General features: G+C 42.7%; 1 protein-coding gene across 1 annotated transcript in view; it reads right to left on the reverse strand.

The window, feature by feature from the left end:
* Positions 1–2,764: 2,764 nt before the first annotated feature.
* Positions 2,765–17,360, reverse strand: part of SPATA17 (spermatogenesis associated 17) — a 224,542-nt gene continuing 209,946 nt past the window's right edge. The window contains exon 10 of the mRNA XM_040351438.1: positions 2,765–3,227. Within this exon, the coding sequence (XP_040207372.1) occupies positions 3,147–3,227 (81 nt within the window). The 3' untranslated portion in view covers positions 2,765–3,146. The remainder of the gene's footprint in view (positions 3,228–17,360) is intronic.

Raw genomic sequence — 17,360 nt, forward strand, 5'->3', positions numbered from 1 at the left:
TTGTACAGGGGCAAAATTATATCTCTTTCTCTGGAGTCCATACCTCTCTTAATACAAGAAATGACTTTGCTCGCTTTGGAAACTGCAGCTTGGCATTTCATGCTATTATTGAGCTTATGATCAACTAAAACCCCTAGATCCTTTTCCATTATGTATTCCCCCAGTTATACTCTCCCTAGTATGCATGATGCATGCATATTCTTACCCCCAAGTGCATAACTTTACATTTATCAACATTAAACCTCATTTGCCACTTAGTTGCCCAATTAGACAGAGCATTGAGGTCGGCTTGTAAATTGGAGACATCCTGTAAGGACGTTATTCCACTGCATAGCTTGGTGTCATCTGCAAAGACAGAAATTATACTTTTAATTCCAGACCCAATATTATTTTTAAAGATATTAAAAAGTAAAGGTGCCAACACTGAACCTTGGGGTACACCACTGATAACCTTAGACCATTCAGAGTAAGAATAAATAACCACGACTCTCTGAATTCGTTTTATTTTTTTGCCAGTTTTCTATCCATTTACAAATTGATCTTTCCAATTCTGTAGACTTTACCTTACACATGAGCCGTGTGTGGGGAACTGTATCGAACGCTTTTGCAAAATCCAAGTATACCAAGTCCACAGCCACCCCTCTGTCCAAGGTTTTACTTACCTCTTCATAAAAAGAAATCAGGTTTGTCTGACAACTTCTGTCTTTCATGAATCCATGCTGTCTGTTGCATAAAATATTTTTTTTTCCAGCAAGAACTCATCTATGTGGTCTTTTTTAAACTCTCCAGTATCTTCCCAACTATAGAAGTTAAACTAACAGGTCTAAAGTAACTCGGTAAAGACTTTTATCCCTTTTTAATATGGGCACCACATTGGCCCTGCACCAATCCAGTGGTGCCATTCCAGTCATTAACGAGTCCCTAAAAATTAGAAACAATGGCTTTGAAATGATAGAGCTCAATACTTTTAGTATCCGTGGGTGGATGCCATCTGGTCCAAGTGCTTTATCCACCTTGATTCTGTCTAAATATTTCTGAACCATATGACTTTTGAGCCATTGTGGATCATTTGGGGCTGTGTCACTACCACCCCCATTATGGACATGAGCTCCTTTGTATACACAGAGCTGAAGAAAGTATTTAATAAATGTGCCTTCTCCTTGTCTCCAGCCATCCACTCTAGATTATTTTGTAAAGGGCCTACTACATGCTCAGACCTGACCTTTTTACTATTAACATATTTGAATAATTTTTGGGGGTTTGTCCTACTATATTTTTCAGTCTGCCGTTTGTTTTCAATTTTTAAATCCTTGATTTCTTTTTTACATATTCTGTTCTTTGTAGCATTCCTTCATTTTTATATTTTTAAAGAGGTATTTTCTTATTATTTATGGCCATTTTAACTTTGCCGTGTGCCACATAGATTTTATTTTTAGCCTTTTAAACTTATTGTCCATGGGAATATGCTTTGCAGTGAGTTTGCATATAGTCTTTTTGAGGAATTCCTATTTCTGTTCTGTTCTCTCCCAGTCTAAATACTGGAGAGCAGCCCTCATCCTTGGAAAATTTGCTCTCTTAAATTTAAGTGTTTTTTTTTTTAAGTGTATTTTGTGCGTGTACTCGAGAGAGGAGCTGGACTACCGGAGTTGGGAGTAGGCAGGCCTCCCCCAGAGGCAATCTGCCACCTTTCTCCATGCCCCGGGTGGCAATGGTGGGTGTGTGAGGGGGTCCTCCCACACAGCCCGCCCTACCTGCTCTGCTTTGAAGCCCAGCGGGGCAGAGGGACTCCCTATAAGGGAGTGAGAGGATCTAGCCCGCTCAACCAGCCCCGTTAGTCCTTCGCCTCTCTTTTTAGAGGCCGCGTGGTCAAAGTGCGTGCATGTTAACCCAATTTCGAGTGCGTGTAAGTGTGGTGGTTTTTGCGGGAGGGCGGTGGGCGTACTAAGCGCAAGCTTACCTCGCATAGCACACCCACCGGGAGCCGGGCCGAGACCACCAAACTCAATTCACATGTAGCTGAGACCGGGATCCGAACCTCTAGCTGCAGAGGTGAATGGCTTGTCAGCGCAGTGCCAATCGCGTTGAGCCAGATGTTCTTTTATATGAATATTGGTAATAAGCTCTGCATGGTTTGAGATTACCAGGTCCAGCAGAGCATCATTCCTAGTCGGGGACCTCAATAAACTGGACCATGAAATTGTCTTGTAATAGGTTTATACATTTTTGCCTTTAACCCTAGGTTCACATCTATGCCATTTTCAGAAATGCACTACAGTCCATTTAACATGGTTTCCTATGGTACAAGTTCACCATACTTGTACTCCATTCACCCCGTAGGGGTGAATGGAGTGTCCTGATTGGACACTCCATTCACCCCTACGGGGCAGCGGATGACAGCGACACCTGCTGCTATCCAATCCGATCCTGTCTGCCAAATCCAGACTGATGGAGACCCTATTTTCCATCCGTCTGGTGGATCGGATAAAAATGTTTTTATCCAATCTCCCCATAGATCCCCATAGGAGATTGGGACTCCGACAGGTCCGTCTCAGCACAGTAGGCGGAGACGGACCTGTCATCCGCCTGCTCAGTGGACCGCCCGTGTGAAAGGACCCTTAGTACAGCACATCCCTATTAAGGCATTGGTTTCACGTAGAGGACACTGACCATAACATCTTTTCCGGCAGCAGATAATTGTAAGGAAACCTACTGGAAGAGCTAGTATTTATTCTTCAGTGCAGGCCTTGCAGAAAAAGTACACATAATCCATGAAATATATTTATTGATGATTTTTGTTCAGATTGCTATCTAAAAAAAAATCTTTGACAAAACTACGGAGATATCGATATCTGAAAATTGCTGGTTCTAGTTGCTCTGAAGTCACTGAGTTAGAAAGGAACGCTTCTGGATCAGCATGACAGCCAGGGAACTAGTATTTTAATACTCCACCATACGTCCTCACTGCAGCCTTCCTTTATACACATTAGATCATAGTATCAGATGGTGGTATTGGGGGTTGCAGGAAAAGAAAATCTGTTTTCCACACACACAAAATACTTAAATGTTTGTATCTTTATAATACATTCATGGTAAAAGACTGAACGGTATATAACCCATTCCTCCTGGCTTCTTGTGTAGAAGAGAAGTTAGACCGCTTGCCCCGCCTTGGAATACATGCGTCCATATTTATCAAAAAGTGGGACAGACGTGAAGGTGGCTTGGAAGTCCTAAAGGAAAACAGAACAAGGCATTAGTTGTTGCGTATTTATTTTTCTTCTTAGGTTAACATCATATTTCATGTGTTTTTGAAAATTTTAAAAAAAAGACAGTCCTGATATTCAGACCCTTGAAAAGATGAGACTAAGGCCCCGTACACACCATAGAATCCATCCGCTGAAAAATCTCAGCGGATCGGTTTCAGCGGATAGATTCTATGGTGTGTACATTCCTGCGGATATTTATCCGCGGGAATTTCACGATTCCAGCAGATAAAAATTTGTAGACATGTCTACAAATCTATCCGCTTGAATCGATCCCAACGGATTGATCCGATGGTCTGTACAGACTCACCGGATCAATCCGTCCGAAGGGATCCCCTGCATGCGTCGTAATGATTCGACGCATGCGTGGAATTCCTTATATGACAGCGTCGCGCGACACATCGTCGCGAGGGGATTTCGGCGCGGATTTCGATCCTATGGTGAGTACACTCCATCGGATCCAAATCCGCTGAAATCCTCGAGAGGATTTATCCGCGGAAACGGTCCGCTGGACCGTATCCGCGGATAAATCCTCTCGTGTGTACTAGGCCTAAGGATGAATGGGTGATATTTCTTATAAATAGATCTATAATTCTGTGTAGCCATGTGATCCAGTGTTCTGTCGAATATTGCAGATCGTTGGATAATGCCTCAGACGATCTGTGCATGGGCAATAGGTAACGTCACTCCATCTGACGCCACTACTTGGCAAGCGCAGATCGTTGGAGACATTATCCGACAATCTGCAGTAATCTACAGAACACCGGGTCCTCACTACATGTTACTGGACAATGTGTGAGGAACCTCAATGGGGGCAGCACAGCTGCCACTACCACTAGCTCCAAGATATGTCACTAAGAACCAGCTATGGAATGACATTCTATCGAATTTGCATATTCGACGCGGAAGTCTAGGGAAGCGCCCCTAGCGGTCAGCGTAAATATTGCACCCTAGGATACAACGGCGTAGGAGACTTGCGCCGCTCGTATCTAGGCAACATTGAGGCGTATCTGATTCTATGAATCAGACGCCGAGATGCGACGGCTCGCACTCAGAGTTACGACGGCGTATCTAGAGATATGCCGTCGTAACTGCTTTCTGAATCCGGGCCTTAGAGTCTAACTTAGGAGCACTAAGTGTCATTTCTGTCTGCTGCTTCATTCCTCTGCTATCAGCATGAATCACTTCTGACAAGTTTTCTTGACACCAAGAGAACAAAGGTGACAGGGGAGGGATCGCCAGCTGACTGACAGTCTCAGCTCTGTTCCTGTGTGAAGGGGGTATCCCTTTCCTCCAATCAGCTCTCAGAGTTCTCCTCAATGAGCACCACAGAGTGTAATTTCAGCTCTCCGCCCCCTTTTTTCTGAACCCTCAGACAAGATTAGACATTCTAGACTTTGAACAGATGTAGAGGAGAGAAGATTGCAGATAAGCAGGTACAACTTATATATAAAGATTTTTTTGTATATGTGTATCACCTGAGGCTGGTCACTTCACCGGGTATATGTAAGGGTTTACAACTACCGTATTTAAACGGGCCCCTGATGTCTCATTTTGAGACAAAGAAAGGGACGGAGGACAGAGATTCCCCAGTCCCTTTCTCTGTAGCCAAGCAGCTAAGGGAATCTGCCCTGCACAGGGTGATTAGGGTGTGCCCAGGCACACCTGATATACCCTGTGCACGAGCCTATGCTGGGGGTTAGTCAGTGTGCTTGCCCCCTCCCTTGGGACTACATCCCTGCGGGGAGATGCTCCTTAACGCTCTTGAACAGCATCTCCCCGCAGGGATGGAGTCCCGAAGGGAGGGGGTGAGCACACTGACTAACCCCCAGCCAGAACGGCTCGGATGATGGGGAAAAAGCTTACTGAGGAGGAACAGGAAGTGAGAAATTCAGACAAAGAAAAAAAACATTTAGGCCCCGTACACACGAGAGGATCTATCCGCTGGAATTTATCCGCTAATCAGTTTCAGCGGATAGATCCGCTGGTGTGTACGACCCAGTGGATATTTTTCGGGCCGATGGATTTCCAGCAGATAAAAATTTCTTAGCATGCTAAGAAATCTATCCGCTGGAATCCAGTCCAGCAGATTGATCCGGTGGTCTGTACAGACTCACCGGATCAATCCGTCCGATTCCCTCCCTCGCATGTGTCGTAATGATTCGACGCATGCGTGGAAGTCCTTATATTTCAGCGTCGCGCACGTCGCCGCGTCATCATCGCGGCGACGGCGCGACACGTCACCGCGGAGGGAATTCCGCGCGGATTTTGATCTGATGGTTAGTACAAAATCCTCTCGTGTGTACAAGGCCTTAGAAGGGAAATCGAAGGAAAAGGTAAGTGAACCAACAATGCACTAGCTTTGAACCTATTTAGAAAATAAAAAACAAACCTTTACAACCCCTACTCTTTTAAGGGGTTACGCACAAGGGTACACTGCGCAAGAATACAGCATATTTCTGCACCATGGAGTTAGAGATGCTGGTGTACAGCCCTGGCCAGCATCCTGTACAAATCAATGAAAGGCTGACAGACAATGTGGCTGCACACCAACACCTGTGACTTCCAGGCAAAAAAATCAACTAAATCCTGCGACGTTCACCCGAGTGCACCCACGTGCACGAGACCTTAGGAAAAATATTTTCTTTTTGCAAAAACAGTCTGGTCATGTCAGAGTTAAGCCACGCAACCAAACCAACTGGTAATGAATGATAATTATGATGATTACCATAACGGAGGTCCTAAACTGTCCAGTTTCTCTGGCAACAGGAGCAATTGACATCAATTTCCTGATTGTTTCCAGTAATTTCCACTAATTAATGCCCAGAAACATAAAGTGATATTTCTTATTCTCATAAATTGTGGCGGATTATGTAATATGACTCCTAGCTCACCTTGTAAATGGAACATGTTGTGGCTGGACTGCATGAAACAGACGTGTTGCTATGGTCATTGGCTTCTGCGCAGTCTGCGCACTTCACACACTTAGAAAGGTTACTTTATATACAGCTTACGATATGCTAAAAAGCTGGATTATTTATTTTACCATGCTGCTTAAACAGCTGCCTGCATGAAATATTGAGCAGTGTGATTCCCCTGGCTTCGACACATTTGTATAGTAAGCGCACCCTCATCTACAGAGAGGAATGTGCATTTACTAGTGTATAGTTTGCAGGGGCTGATTCAGCTCACATTTGTGATCTTTTTGCCTACAGAGAACTACGGCTAATTAGAGTGAGAATTCAACCACGCTCCATGTTCTGCCAATACTAACTGTGAGTACATCTTGAACACGATTTCTTAACAACTTAAGACCCGGACCATTATACAGTTAAAGGACCTGGCCAGTTTTTGCAATTTGGCACTGCGTCAATTTAACTGACAATTGCGCGGTCGTGTGACGTGGCTCCCAAACAAAATTGGCGTCCTTTTTTTCCCACAAAGAGAGCTTTCTTTTGGTGGTATTTGATCACCTCTGCGGTTTTTATTTTTTGCGCTATAAACAAAAATAAAGCTACAATTTTTTAAAAAAAAACAATATTTTTTACTTTTTGCTATAATACATATCCCCAAAAAATATATATAAAAAACATTTTTTTCCTCAGTTTAGGCCGATACGTATTCTTCTACATATTTTTGGTAAAAAAAAAAACGCAATACGCGTTTATTGATTGGTTTGCGCAAAAGTTATACCGTTTACAAAATAGGGGACGATTTTATGGCATTTTTAGTAATATTTTTTTTTACTAGTAACATCGGCGATCAGCGTTTTTTTTTGGTGACTGCGACATTATGGCGGACACATCGGACACTTTTGACACATTTTTGGGACCATTATCATTTTCACAGCGAAAAGTGCTATAAAAATGCACTGATTACTGCGGTTTTCTCAGCAGGAAACACTGTGCCGGGAAACCCGACGAGAAAATAGAGAGCAGGGTTCTCTATTTTCCCGTCAGGATTCTCGGCTGTTTTCCTGATAGGAAAACTGCTAGGGAGCATACACACAGCCGGGATTCCCAGCCAAATGCTCTCCTGCCAGTTTTCCTGCCTGGAAAACAGGTCGTGTGTGCGAGGCTTGACACTTTAAGATTGTCCTTTTCACACTGACCATTAATATAAGTGGTCTTTCTACCATTAAACACCAATATATGAGACCAACACACCATCTGCCAATATTAGAAGGTACAAGCTTCCGTGAATTTTCCCCGTCCCCAGTCAGTTTGATACTGGTTGGGGGACCATTTTTATTGCTGAAAAAAGGGCAAAAACTGCATCTTTACACAGTGCGAGACTGTCACATTATCTACAATATACAGTAAATACAGTGCCTTGAAAAAGTATTCATACCCCTTGAAATTTTCCACCTTTAGTCATATTACAACCAAAAACAAATGTATTTTATTGAGATTTTATGGGATAGACCAGTAAAAAGTGGTACATAATTGTGGAGTGGAAGGAAAATGATGAATGGTTTTCATTTTTTTTACATATACAGTAATTATGTCAAAAGTGTGGCGTGCATTTGTATTCATTCAGTCAATACTCTGTAGAATCACCTTTCACTGCAATTACAGCCGCAAGTCTTTTTGGGGATGTTTCTACCAGCTTTGCACATCTAGAGAGTGACATTTTTGCCCATTCTTTGCAAAATAGCTCAAGCTCTGTCAGATTGGATGGAGAACCTCTGTGAACTGAAATCCAGTATTGCCACAGATTCTCAATTGGATTAGGTCTAGACTTTGACTGGGCCATTCTAACACATGAAGATGTTTTGATCTAAACCATTCCATTGTAGCTCTGGCTGTATGTTTAGGGTCGTTGTCCTGCTGGAAGGTGAACCTCCACCCCAGTCTCAAGTCTTTTGCAGACTCTTATGCCACTTCCATACGACCATGTGAGGTTTTTGTCAGGAAAACCAAACGTGTGTATGCTCCATCACACTTTTTCTGACAGTTTTCCTGCCAAGAAAAGATTGAGAGCAGGATCTCAATTTTTGTGACAGGAAAAATTTCTAACGCGAATCGCTGTCGTCTGTATATTACGACGCGCAAAAAAAGTGCATGCTTAGAATCAAGCAGAAGAGCCAAACTGCCTATTGAACTTCATTGATCTCGGTTCGTCGTACGTCACCGCATTCTTGACGTTCGGAATTTCAGCCAAAATGTAAGTGACCGTGTGTATGCAAGACAATTTTGAGCCGTTTTCCTGCTGAAAAAAAAAAACACGGTTTTCTTTCCGATCGGAAAGACTGATCGTGTGTACAGGGCATAACATGTTTTCTTCTAAGATTGCCCTGTATTTGGCTCTATCCATCTTCAAATCTACTCTGACCAGCTTCAGTGTCCCCACTGAAGAAAAGCATTCCCACAACATGATGCTGCCACCACCATGTTTCACGGTGGGGATGGTGTGTTCAGGGTAATGTACAGTGTTAGTTTTCCATCACACAAATAGCGTTTTGCTTTTAGGCCAAAAAAAATCGTTTTGGTCTCATCTGACCAGAGCACCTTCTTCCACATGTTTGCCATGTATCCCACATGGCTTCTTGCAAACTGCAAACGGGACTTCTTATAAACTTTCTTTTAACAATGGCTTTCTTCTTGCCACTCTTCCATAAAGGCCAGATTTGTGGAGTGCACAACTAATAGTTGTCCTGTGGACAGATTCTCCCACCTGAACTGTGGATCGCTGCAGCTCCTCCAGAGTTACCTCTTTGTTGCTTCTCTGATTAATGCTCTCCTTACCCAGCCTGTCAGTTTAGGTGGACGGCCATGTCTTGGTAGGTCTGCAGTGGAAATACTCTTTCCATTTTCAGATGATGAATTGAACAGTGCTCCGTGAGATGTTCAAAGCATGGGATATTTTTTTACAACCTAACCCTGCTTTAAACTTCTCCACAACCTGTTCCTTGGCCTTTATGATGCTGTTTGTTCACTAAGGTTATCTAACAAACCTCTGAGGGCTTCATGGAACAGCTGTATTTATACTGAGATTAAATTACACACAGGTGGACTCTATTTACTAATTAGGTGACTTCTGAAGACTATTGGTTCCACTAGATTTTAGTTAGGGGTGTCAGAGTAAGGCCTCTTTCACACGGGATAGATCCGTGATGATCTGCCCCGTGAACCTCCGCTTGCTCAGCGGGGATCGCTCCGTTGATCCCCGATGAGCCGGCGGATGACAGGGCGGTCCCCGCACACTGTGTAGGGACCGCCCTGTCAGACCTCCGCTCTCCTCTATGGGGGGTTCGGATGAACATGGACCGTCTTTCCGTGTTCACCCAATCCGCAGATGGATGGAAAAATAGGGTTTTCCTCCATCTGCAGAATCGGAGGATTGCGGACCCGAATGAGATTGGGTCCGCATCCGCTGACACCCGCAATCTCATAAGGATCAATGTATGTCACTTTTTTATCCATAAACGGATGGATGAAAAAGCGGACATACGGTCCGCCCGTGTGAAAGGGCCCTTAACCTCCCTGGCGGTATGATTCTTTCAGAAAAAACATGCTGAAAGCGGTACCATTATTTGCAAGGAAATTTGGCGTTTTATATTGTAGGTCTGTAATTTTTAGAAATAACTCACTTAAATCTGACCAAACAAGATTCTAATAGGCATCCCGGGTATGACATTTTTTTAAAAACAAAATTATAAATTATAATATAATAAATAATTATAAATAATTATAACAAATAATAATATAATTATAATAAAAATTATTCAATAATGTAATCAAATTAAAATCACTGAAATTTGCTCAGTTGCAGAATTGTTGCTGTCATTATTTTTTTTTTTTTATGACGAATTTCCCCACAAATCGCTATCGCACAATTCTGCAAGTGATTATAATTTATTATCGCTGTTTTTTAGCTGATCCAAAACCATTTTTGACATAAAGGGACACTTTTGGTTGCTATGGACAATCTACAGTTTGCAGGGAGAAAAAAAGGTTTTTATTATATAAAATGACATGCATGACACTGGGCAGACCACTAGGGACAGGGGGGGTGTGTTTTTTTTACATACAGTACTGTAATCTATAAGATTACAGTATACTGTATGTAAGGTGTTTATTTACGTTTTTGAATTTGGCGCCATTCTCCGTCCCCGTGCGTCGTAACGTCGCAGGGAACGGAGATCGGCGTCACACGGAGGCACTATGTGAATCGAGCGAGGTCCCGCCCGCTCACACAGCGCGGTGGCATCGCTGGATCCAGGGACAAGGTAAGTAAAAAGTGCCTGTGGATTCAGCGAGGCGAGCCGAGACTGACTCGGGGTTACCGATCGTAGCAGGAAAATCTAACCCCGAGTCAGTCTCGGGAACACCGCCAGGGAGGTTAAGGTGGCTGAATATAAATGCACGACACACTTTTCACATATTTGTTTTGTAAAAAAAGAAATTGAAAACCATTTATCATTTTCCTTCCACTTCATAATTATGTGCCATTTTGTGTTGGTCTATCACATAAAATCCCAATAAAATACATTTATGTTTTTGGTTGTAACATGACAAAATCTGGACAATTTCAAGGGGTATGAATACTTTTTCAAGGCACTGTAAATATATCTATATATTTATTTATAAAATAATCATTAAAATTATTATAGTTCTTCTTTAAATCTAAATGAATAAATTGTGCAAGTAGACATAATACAATCAAACATAATACAGACACACACACACTCTACAGATATAAGTTAATATATTTATAATAACTGTCAAATTGTTCCTTTCTTGCCGGCAAAGCCAGACGAATTTCCTCTGTGACTTTTGATCAAGATTCCCAGAAACTGACATTTGCAGAATATAAAAAGCGATTTCAGGACCCCCTAAAGAATATGAACTGATGACTTCTAAAAAGCATTTAAACTTTAAAAATTTGTCAAGATTCCCCAGCCACACATGTAGGAGGAGAAGCAATCACCCAAAATGGGAAATGGAAGAAATCTGTGCTTGAAGAAAAATGTTAATTTATACAGCTTAATTAAATGTATGCGATTTAACAAAGCTAATGGCGCAATTGACCGATTCTAGGAAAATAAAGCAAATAGGACTGATCGGCAATAACAAGGATAAATTCGAAGCATGGTCTAGATAACAAAGTTAGGGGGAAAAAAAGGTAAAATCACGTCTCAGTGGCAGTACAAATTTTATGTACAGTGTTGGCAAACTGATGATCTTTTTCATTTCTTTTTTTAGCATATAGCGTACATCTGGAGGGACGTTTAAAGTTGTAAAACTATAAGTGAACTCCATCTACTGCAGTGCCCTTGGTTCACAAATGATAAATGCAAGCAGTGAGGCGTCAGCATTGACCTCATCTTCTCAGCGTTAAGAGGGAATCTCAATATTTTTAGTTATTCTGGGTCTTGGTTGTACAACTGCCCCCGTTGCCACGGCAACCGAGGCCCTTATGGCATGCTCTAACTCTAGTCCTCACATTACGGCCACCCTGGAGAATGATTCTGCCTACAATTTATAGCATAAAACAGCTGGTAATTATGTGTCAGAGCATATGTTGATGAGAAGGCCAAATACACACTCCAAGCGAAGATTTAGCATCAAAGTTGGTGGCAGCTTCTTAGAGTTATTTGGCAAAAGGAAGTAAGTGTTAAGAATTAAGAAATGTATTTTCCCCCGAGTTAAATGTAATATAAAAAAAAAAGTTAGAATCATATCTATGAAACTCATAAAAAATAATTAGCCAATCAAAGACTGTGTTTTTTTTTTTCAACATTAAGAAAAGTGATAAAAAATACATTGAAAGAAACTAAATAAACTGCAAAAAAATAAAATTATCGAAGGTGTAGCACACCCCCTAGGGAGCCACAAGTAAAAAAGGATCCCCCACCCTGCACACCGAATCTTCACAGTCACTCCAAGTTAGAGAACAGTCCAGTGCATTGTTTTTGTGTTTTATTGAGGGATTAGAACTTGGATTGGGAATTATGGGATGCCCACTTGACTTCAAAACAATACCAGGCACAACTTTTCCTATACACAGTCTATATACACTCCTCTGCTTCCTCCAGCACACCTGCTTGTAGAACTCCGCTGGAACACTAATGCCCTGTACACACAAGCGGAATTTCCACCAGCAAAAGTCTGATGTGGGGTTTTCCTCAAAAGTTCAGACGGTGTGTATGCTCCATCAGACTTTTGCTGGTGGAATTTCCGCCAGCAAAAGTTTGAGAGCAGGTTCTCAATTTCTCAGACAGAAAAAAATTCCTATCGGAAAATCCGTTTGTCTGAATGGAATTCCGACGGGAAAAAAACATGCATGCTCGGAAACAATTCGACGCATGCTCAGAAGCATTGAACTTCTTTTTCTAGCCTCGTCGTACTGTTGTACGTCACTGCGTTCTGAACACTCAAAAGTTCAGAGAATTTTTGTGTGACTGTGTGTATGCAAGCCAAGCTTGAGCGGAATTCAGTCGGAAAAACCATCCATCCATTTTTTCCGATGGAAATTCCGCTCGTGTGTACAGAGCATTATAAAAATATTCTGATACAGATTTTTTGAGCAACAGCCTATTATAGGCAGGAACCCAAGGCCCCTCTAAGCGTGTAGCAAAATTCAGTGTCCAGCTTACATCCCTGTGGCTACTGATTCCAGCACCACCTCTTCAGGCACAGCCAACCCATCTGGCTGCAGCTGTCCCTTTCTTTAGCCCTCCTGGCTAACTTTCTCCTCCATAGTCCTCCAAGACTGACATTCTCTCCACAGTCCTCTCAGACTGTACACTCACCACCCATAACCTGGCTGACTTCTCAGGAAATCTCCCAGACGTGCTGACCTTCTCCCGCTATCTTCTACTTGCTCCTGTGCCTCCAGGAAAGGATTCCTCCATGTGTTGTGTGGGTATCCTTTCAGCACCCGACCCCCAGCCCTGAGGTCACCCCCGTAGACTAGGGGGCACCCTCAAGGGCCACGACAGCTTCCTTAGCACTCCATCTTCCACCTGACTGACCCTGCTGGCATGACTCATGCCTATTTATGAGGTTTCTGCCCCCTGCCAGCCCATTTGCTGGGGATTGGCAGCGCCCTCATAAATCTGCCAAGAAGCTTCTCCTAGTCTCCGCCTATTACATCTGGAAGCTTCTCCAAGGTTCCAAAAACAGGGGGAGGCGCCAGAGATGCTGCCTGCTGAGTCATCTAGCCTCCCTGAGTCACTCAACACTGACCCAGATTCAACCCAGGCCTGGCTATCAGCCAGACAAGTTTACCCACACTAACAAACCTTTTTACATCTAGCACACTAGCTAGAGGATGCTACAAAGGTAACAGGTCATACATAGCCTGGACGAAGAATCCACTATTCCGAAAACCAGCATAGCCCAATTACATATACAAATACTTGGCATGTGGTCACATGATATCTCTGCCTAGAAAAGTGGATAAGAGGCACTGGAACCTATTGATTTCTTTACATGCTTGTAATAATACAAGGGAATAAATATTGGGCTGGCAGTACATTTGGAATTAAAGCGCCACACTGTGATATCAAGCATTTTCCCATTCATCAAGTCTTAAAAGACTGTAACAATGATACAGTGTATGTGGACTAAATGATTGGAATGTAGTTGGTATATGGTTCTTTTGCCAACATTGTTGTGGAATCTGCTTCCTGTCAAACACCTTAGAGAGGGGCAGCTGGGGAGTGGGTTGCAATCTGGAATTTTGAACTGCCTATAAGTGAGTGTACATGTCAGGATGTAGTTACAGGTGGAAGTGCTCTTGTACAGATGGCTTCAGGGCATCTTGAAAGGCAGTGGAGCTATCCTACAAACGGAAACTGAGGAGAGTGATATTTTTAGAGGAAACAAGAGTGTTTTATTTGTATCTCACATGCACTCCCTCCCAGACACTGCAGCTCACAGTGGAGAAGGGAAGTTCAGCAACAGAGGCAGCACTTTCAATCCAAAAAAATTGTGTGTCTAGGTGCTGATTGACAAGCTACAGGCTTGTGAATCATCAAGTGACAATGCTGGTTGCCATGCCCTTGCAAAGTCTTTTCACCCCAGTGTAGTGCAAGCAGGCACAGCCTACATGAGAGTGGCATCTCTGCTCTGAATTTAGGAGCAGTGCAGCAGTGTTGCCACATTATTACCGGAAACTGTATCAGATGGATTTCACTGGCGGGATCAATACCTGTCCGCCCACCCTCACTTATAATTACCTAAGCCCTCTCTCGATCCAGCTCTGTGCCCAACTGCAGCTCTTCTCCCTTCACTTCCTGGTCTCACAGGAGACCTACGCAGGAGCGGGAGCCATTGGTGAGGAGGGAGCAGAGGGCAAGGACAAGCAAATGTCAATGGACGCATACAGCCCAGCTTAGGAGAGCACCCGCACAGGGGCCCCCCTAGCACGCAGCTTTCCATGGGGACACCCAAAGGCAAGAAGGAGCGGACAGCACTAGCAGGGGACTCCAGAAGAGGAGGTAATGGACCATTCTCTACAATATAATTGCACAGAGCAGGTAAGTATAATTTATTTTTTTATTTTAGCTTAAAAAAAAATCTTTAATATTCCTTTAAGTGCCGCAGCACCATTTTTTAAATTAGAGGCCATAGTTCTGTTTAAGGTTCTTAAAAACTTTAGACAGAAATATTAAATCATTTGTGGCTAATATGACTAGCAGCCTCTTTTCTTTGTAACTTAGATTTTTTTGAGCTTACAGTATACGGTATATCAGTGTCACAACATATACAGGCTCATCTCAATCAAGTATTAAAAAGCAGACTTGCCACGAGTAAAAAGGCATTCAGAGAACTGTAAAGGCATTTCACTTTGATTTGTCCACCGGTTTTTAAAAGACGTGACCACTGACCTCCAGCTTGTACCTTATCGACTCTCCTCTCTGTGTTGTAATGCTGTAAATGGAAATCTCGTTGACTCACTTGACAAGACTGGCAAAAAACTGCTGAGCTGTTTAGCCAGAAAGGGAAAAAAGCATCCCATACTTTAACTCTTTCTTACGGAACGCATTAGATATATTAATGTCCCCGAGTGACGGATTTGCCTACTACAATCATTTTTCCGACCTAACACAGATTTTATTCCAATTGCCAAGAGACCACTAAGCTACCCTAAAAGAGATTGATTGATCCACCCCAAGGTTTGGTCGGGGGCAAATTTTCCTTACAACTGAAACCAATTAGTGGGCTTGGCACTTGTAGAGCAAAATGTAGGTCAGCTGAAAGTAATAAAAAAGTATTGACTTTCTTCCTGTCTGTAAGCGGCAAGAGAGGGGTGCATTGGCCTTGTCTTACATGAATAGAGCTCCATTAATTTCACTTATTTCAAGTAGGCATGTCAAACATTAATGCTTCTTTTGCACTTTTCACACAGGCTGGGTTGACACTGCTGCTGGCCCCAGTGAAAGGCGTTTACAATATAACATTCACTGAAAGCACTTGGCGCCAATAATTTTTAAGCCCAACAGTAGTGTCAGAAATCACCTTTCATGGTTCCTAATGCCAAAATATATATTTCTGCTCTCTGTCATTAGCAATGGCTGATAGTCATTAGTTCATGCAGTTCATTCTGGTGGCTAAACTGTAATGGCCAGATTCACGTACGGCGGCTTAAAGATGTGCGGGCGTAGCGTATGTAATTTACGTTACGCCGACGCAAGTTAGAGAGGCAAGTGCTGTATTCACAAAGCACTTGCGTCCTAAGTTACGGCGGCGTAGCGTAAATGTGCTGGTGTAAGCGTGCCTAATTAAAATTGGGAAGAGGTGGGCGTGTTTTATGTAAATAAAGCATGACCCCACGTAAATGACGTTTTGAACGAACGGCGCATGCACCGTCCGCGGTCGTATCCAAGTGCGCATGCTCCAAATCACGTCGCAAATAGTTAATGCTTTCGACGTGAACGTAACCTACGCCCAGCCCTATTCTGAATCGACTTACGCAAACGACGCAAACGATGTGAAATTCGACGGCGGTTCCGACGTCCATACTTAACATTGGCTGCGCCATCTTTTTGGTGGTTTATCTTTACGCCTGAAAACGCCTTACGTAAATGGCGTATCTTTACTGCGACGGGTGAGCATACGTTCTTGAATAGGCGCATCTCGCTGATTTACATATTCTGGGCGTAAATCAGCGTACACACCCCTAGCGGCCAGCGTAAATAGACAGCTAAGATACGACGGTGTAGGAAGACTTGCGCCGCTCGTATCTTAGCAACATTTAAGCATATCTCAGTTTGAGCATACGCTTAAATGTAGGGCGGCGCAGATTCAGAGTTACGACGGCGTATCTACTGATACGCTGGCGTAACTATACCTGAATCTGGCTATAACACTTTTTAAGATGTAAAATGACATATAAAATTGCCTCTTAGGGAGTTTTCCCATGAAATTAAGGGGTCGACACAACAAAAAATTTATATTTTAGTGTGGAGTGGATGTTGGTGGATTTGCTCAACCATTGCTTCTTGCATATCTTGGAAACCTCTGTAAAGAGAACTCTGAGTTCCCAGCTCTGCCCTATTGTAATTGCCATTAAAAGGGGCAGTTCATTCTCCATGATGGATCAATTATTTTCTAATTTATGGAGATTGCATATAACATTGGAACTTCTTTAGCTATTGTAGGAGAGATATGACATGAGAAAGGATGGCAGATGTGTGTTGTCCAGTATGGAGATCTTGTTGTTTGGACCCTGAACTCAGTGTATGGTTTATCCCTCTGATGCCCAACCTCAAACAATATATTAGTTCTGTTTATACTATTTTTTTATGATTAGGCAGCCATACCTGACTGCCATGCTGTTCAGTTTTATGGGTGCATCTAAAGAAAATTAGCCTTTTGGAGAAAAATGGAAAACCCACCATAATCCTGTCTGCTGCCATTTGCAAGGTCTTGTAACTTGAATCCAACCTGGACCAGATTAAATCTTAACACTATCCAACTATAAGAGACACACTTTAAAGCAGCTCTGTAATCATTAATACATCAATGTATTTTTCTTTAATGCAAGCAGTGTAAGCACTTAAATTTGACTTGACATCAGCACTTTAAAGTCCCTGTACAGCAGAGCTCAGAGTGGGAGAGAAAGAAGCAGCAAAGGGAACTAACCGGT

Source organism: Rana temporaria, chromosome 4 (assembly GCF_905171775.1).
Source record: "Rana temporaria chromosome 4, aRanTem1.1, whole genome shotgun sequence".
NCBI lineage: Eukaryota > Metazoa > Chordata > Amphibia > Anura > Ranidae > Rana > Rana temporaria.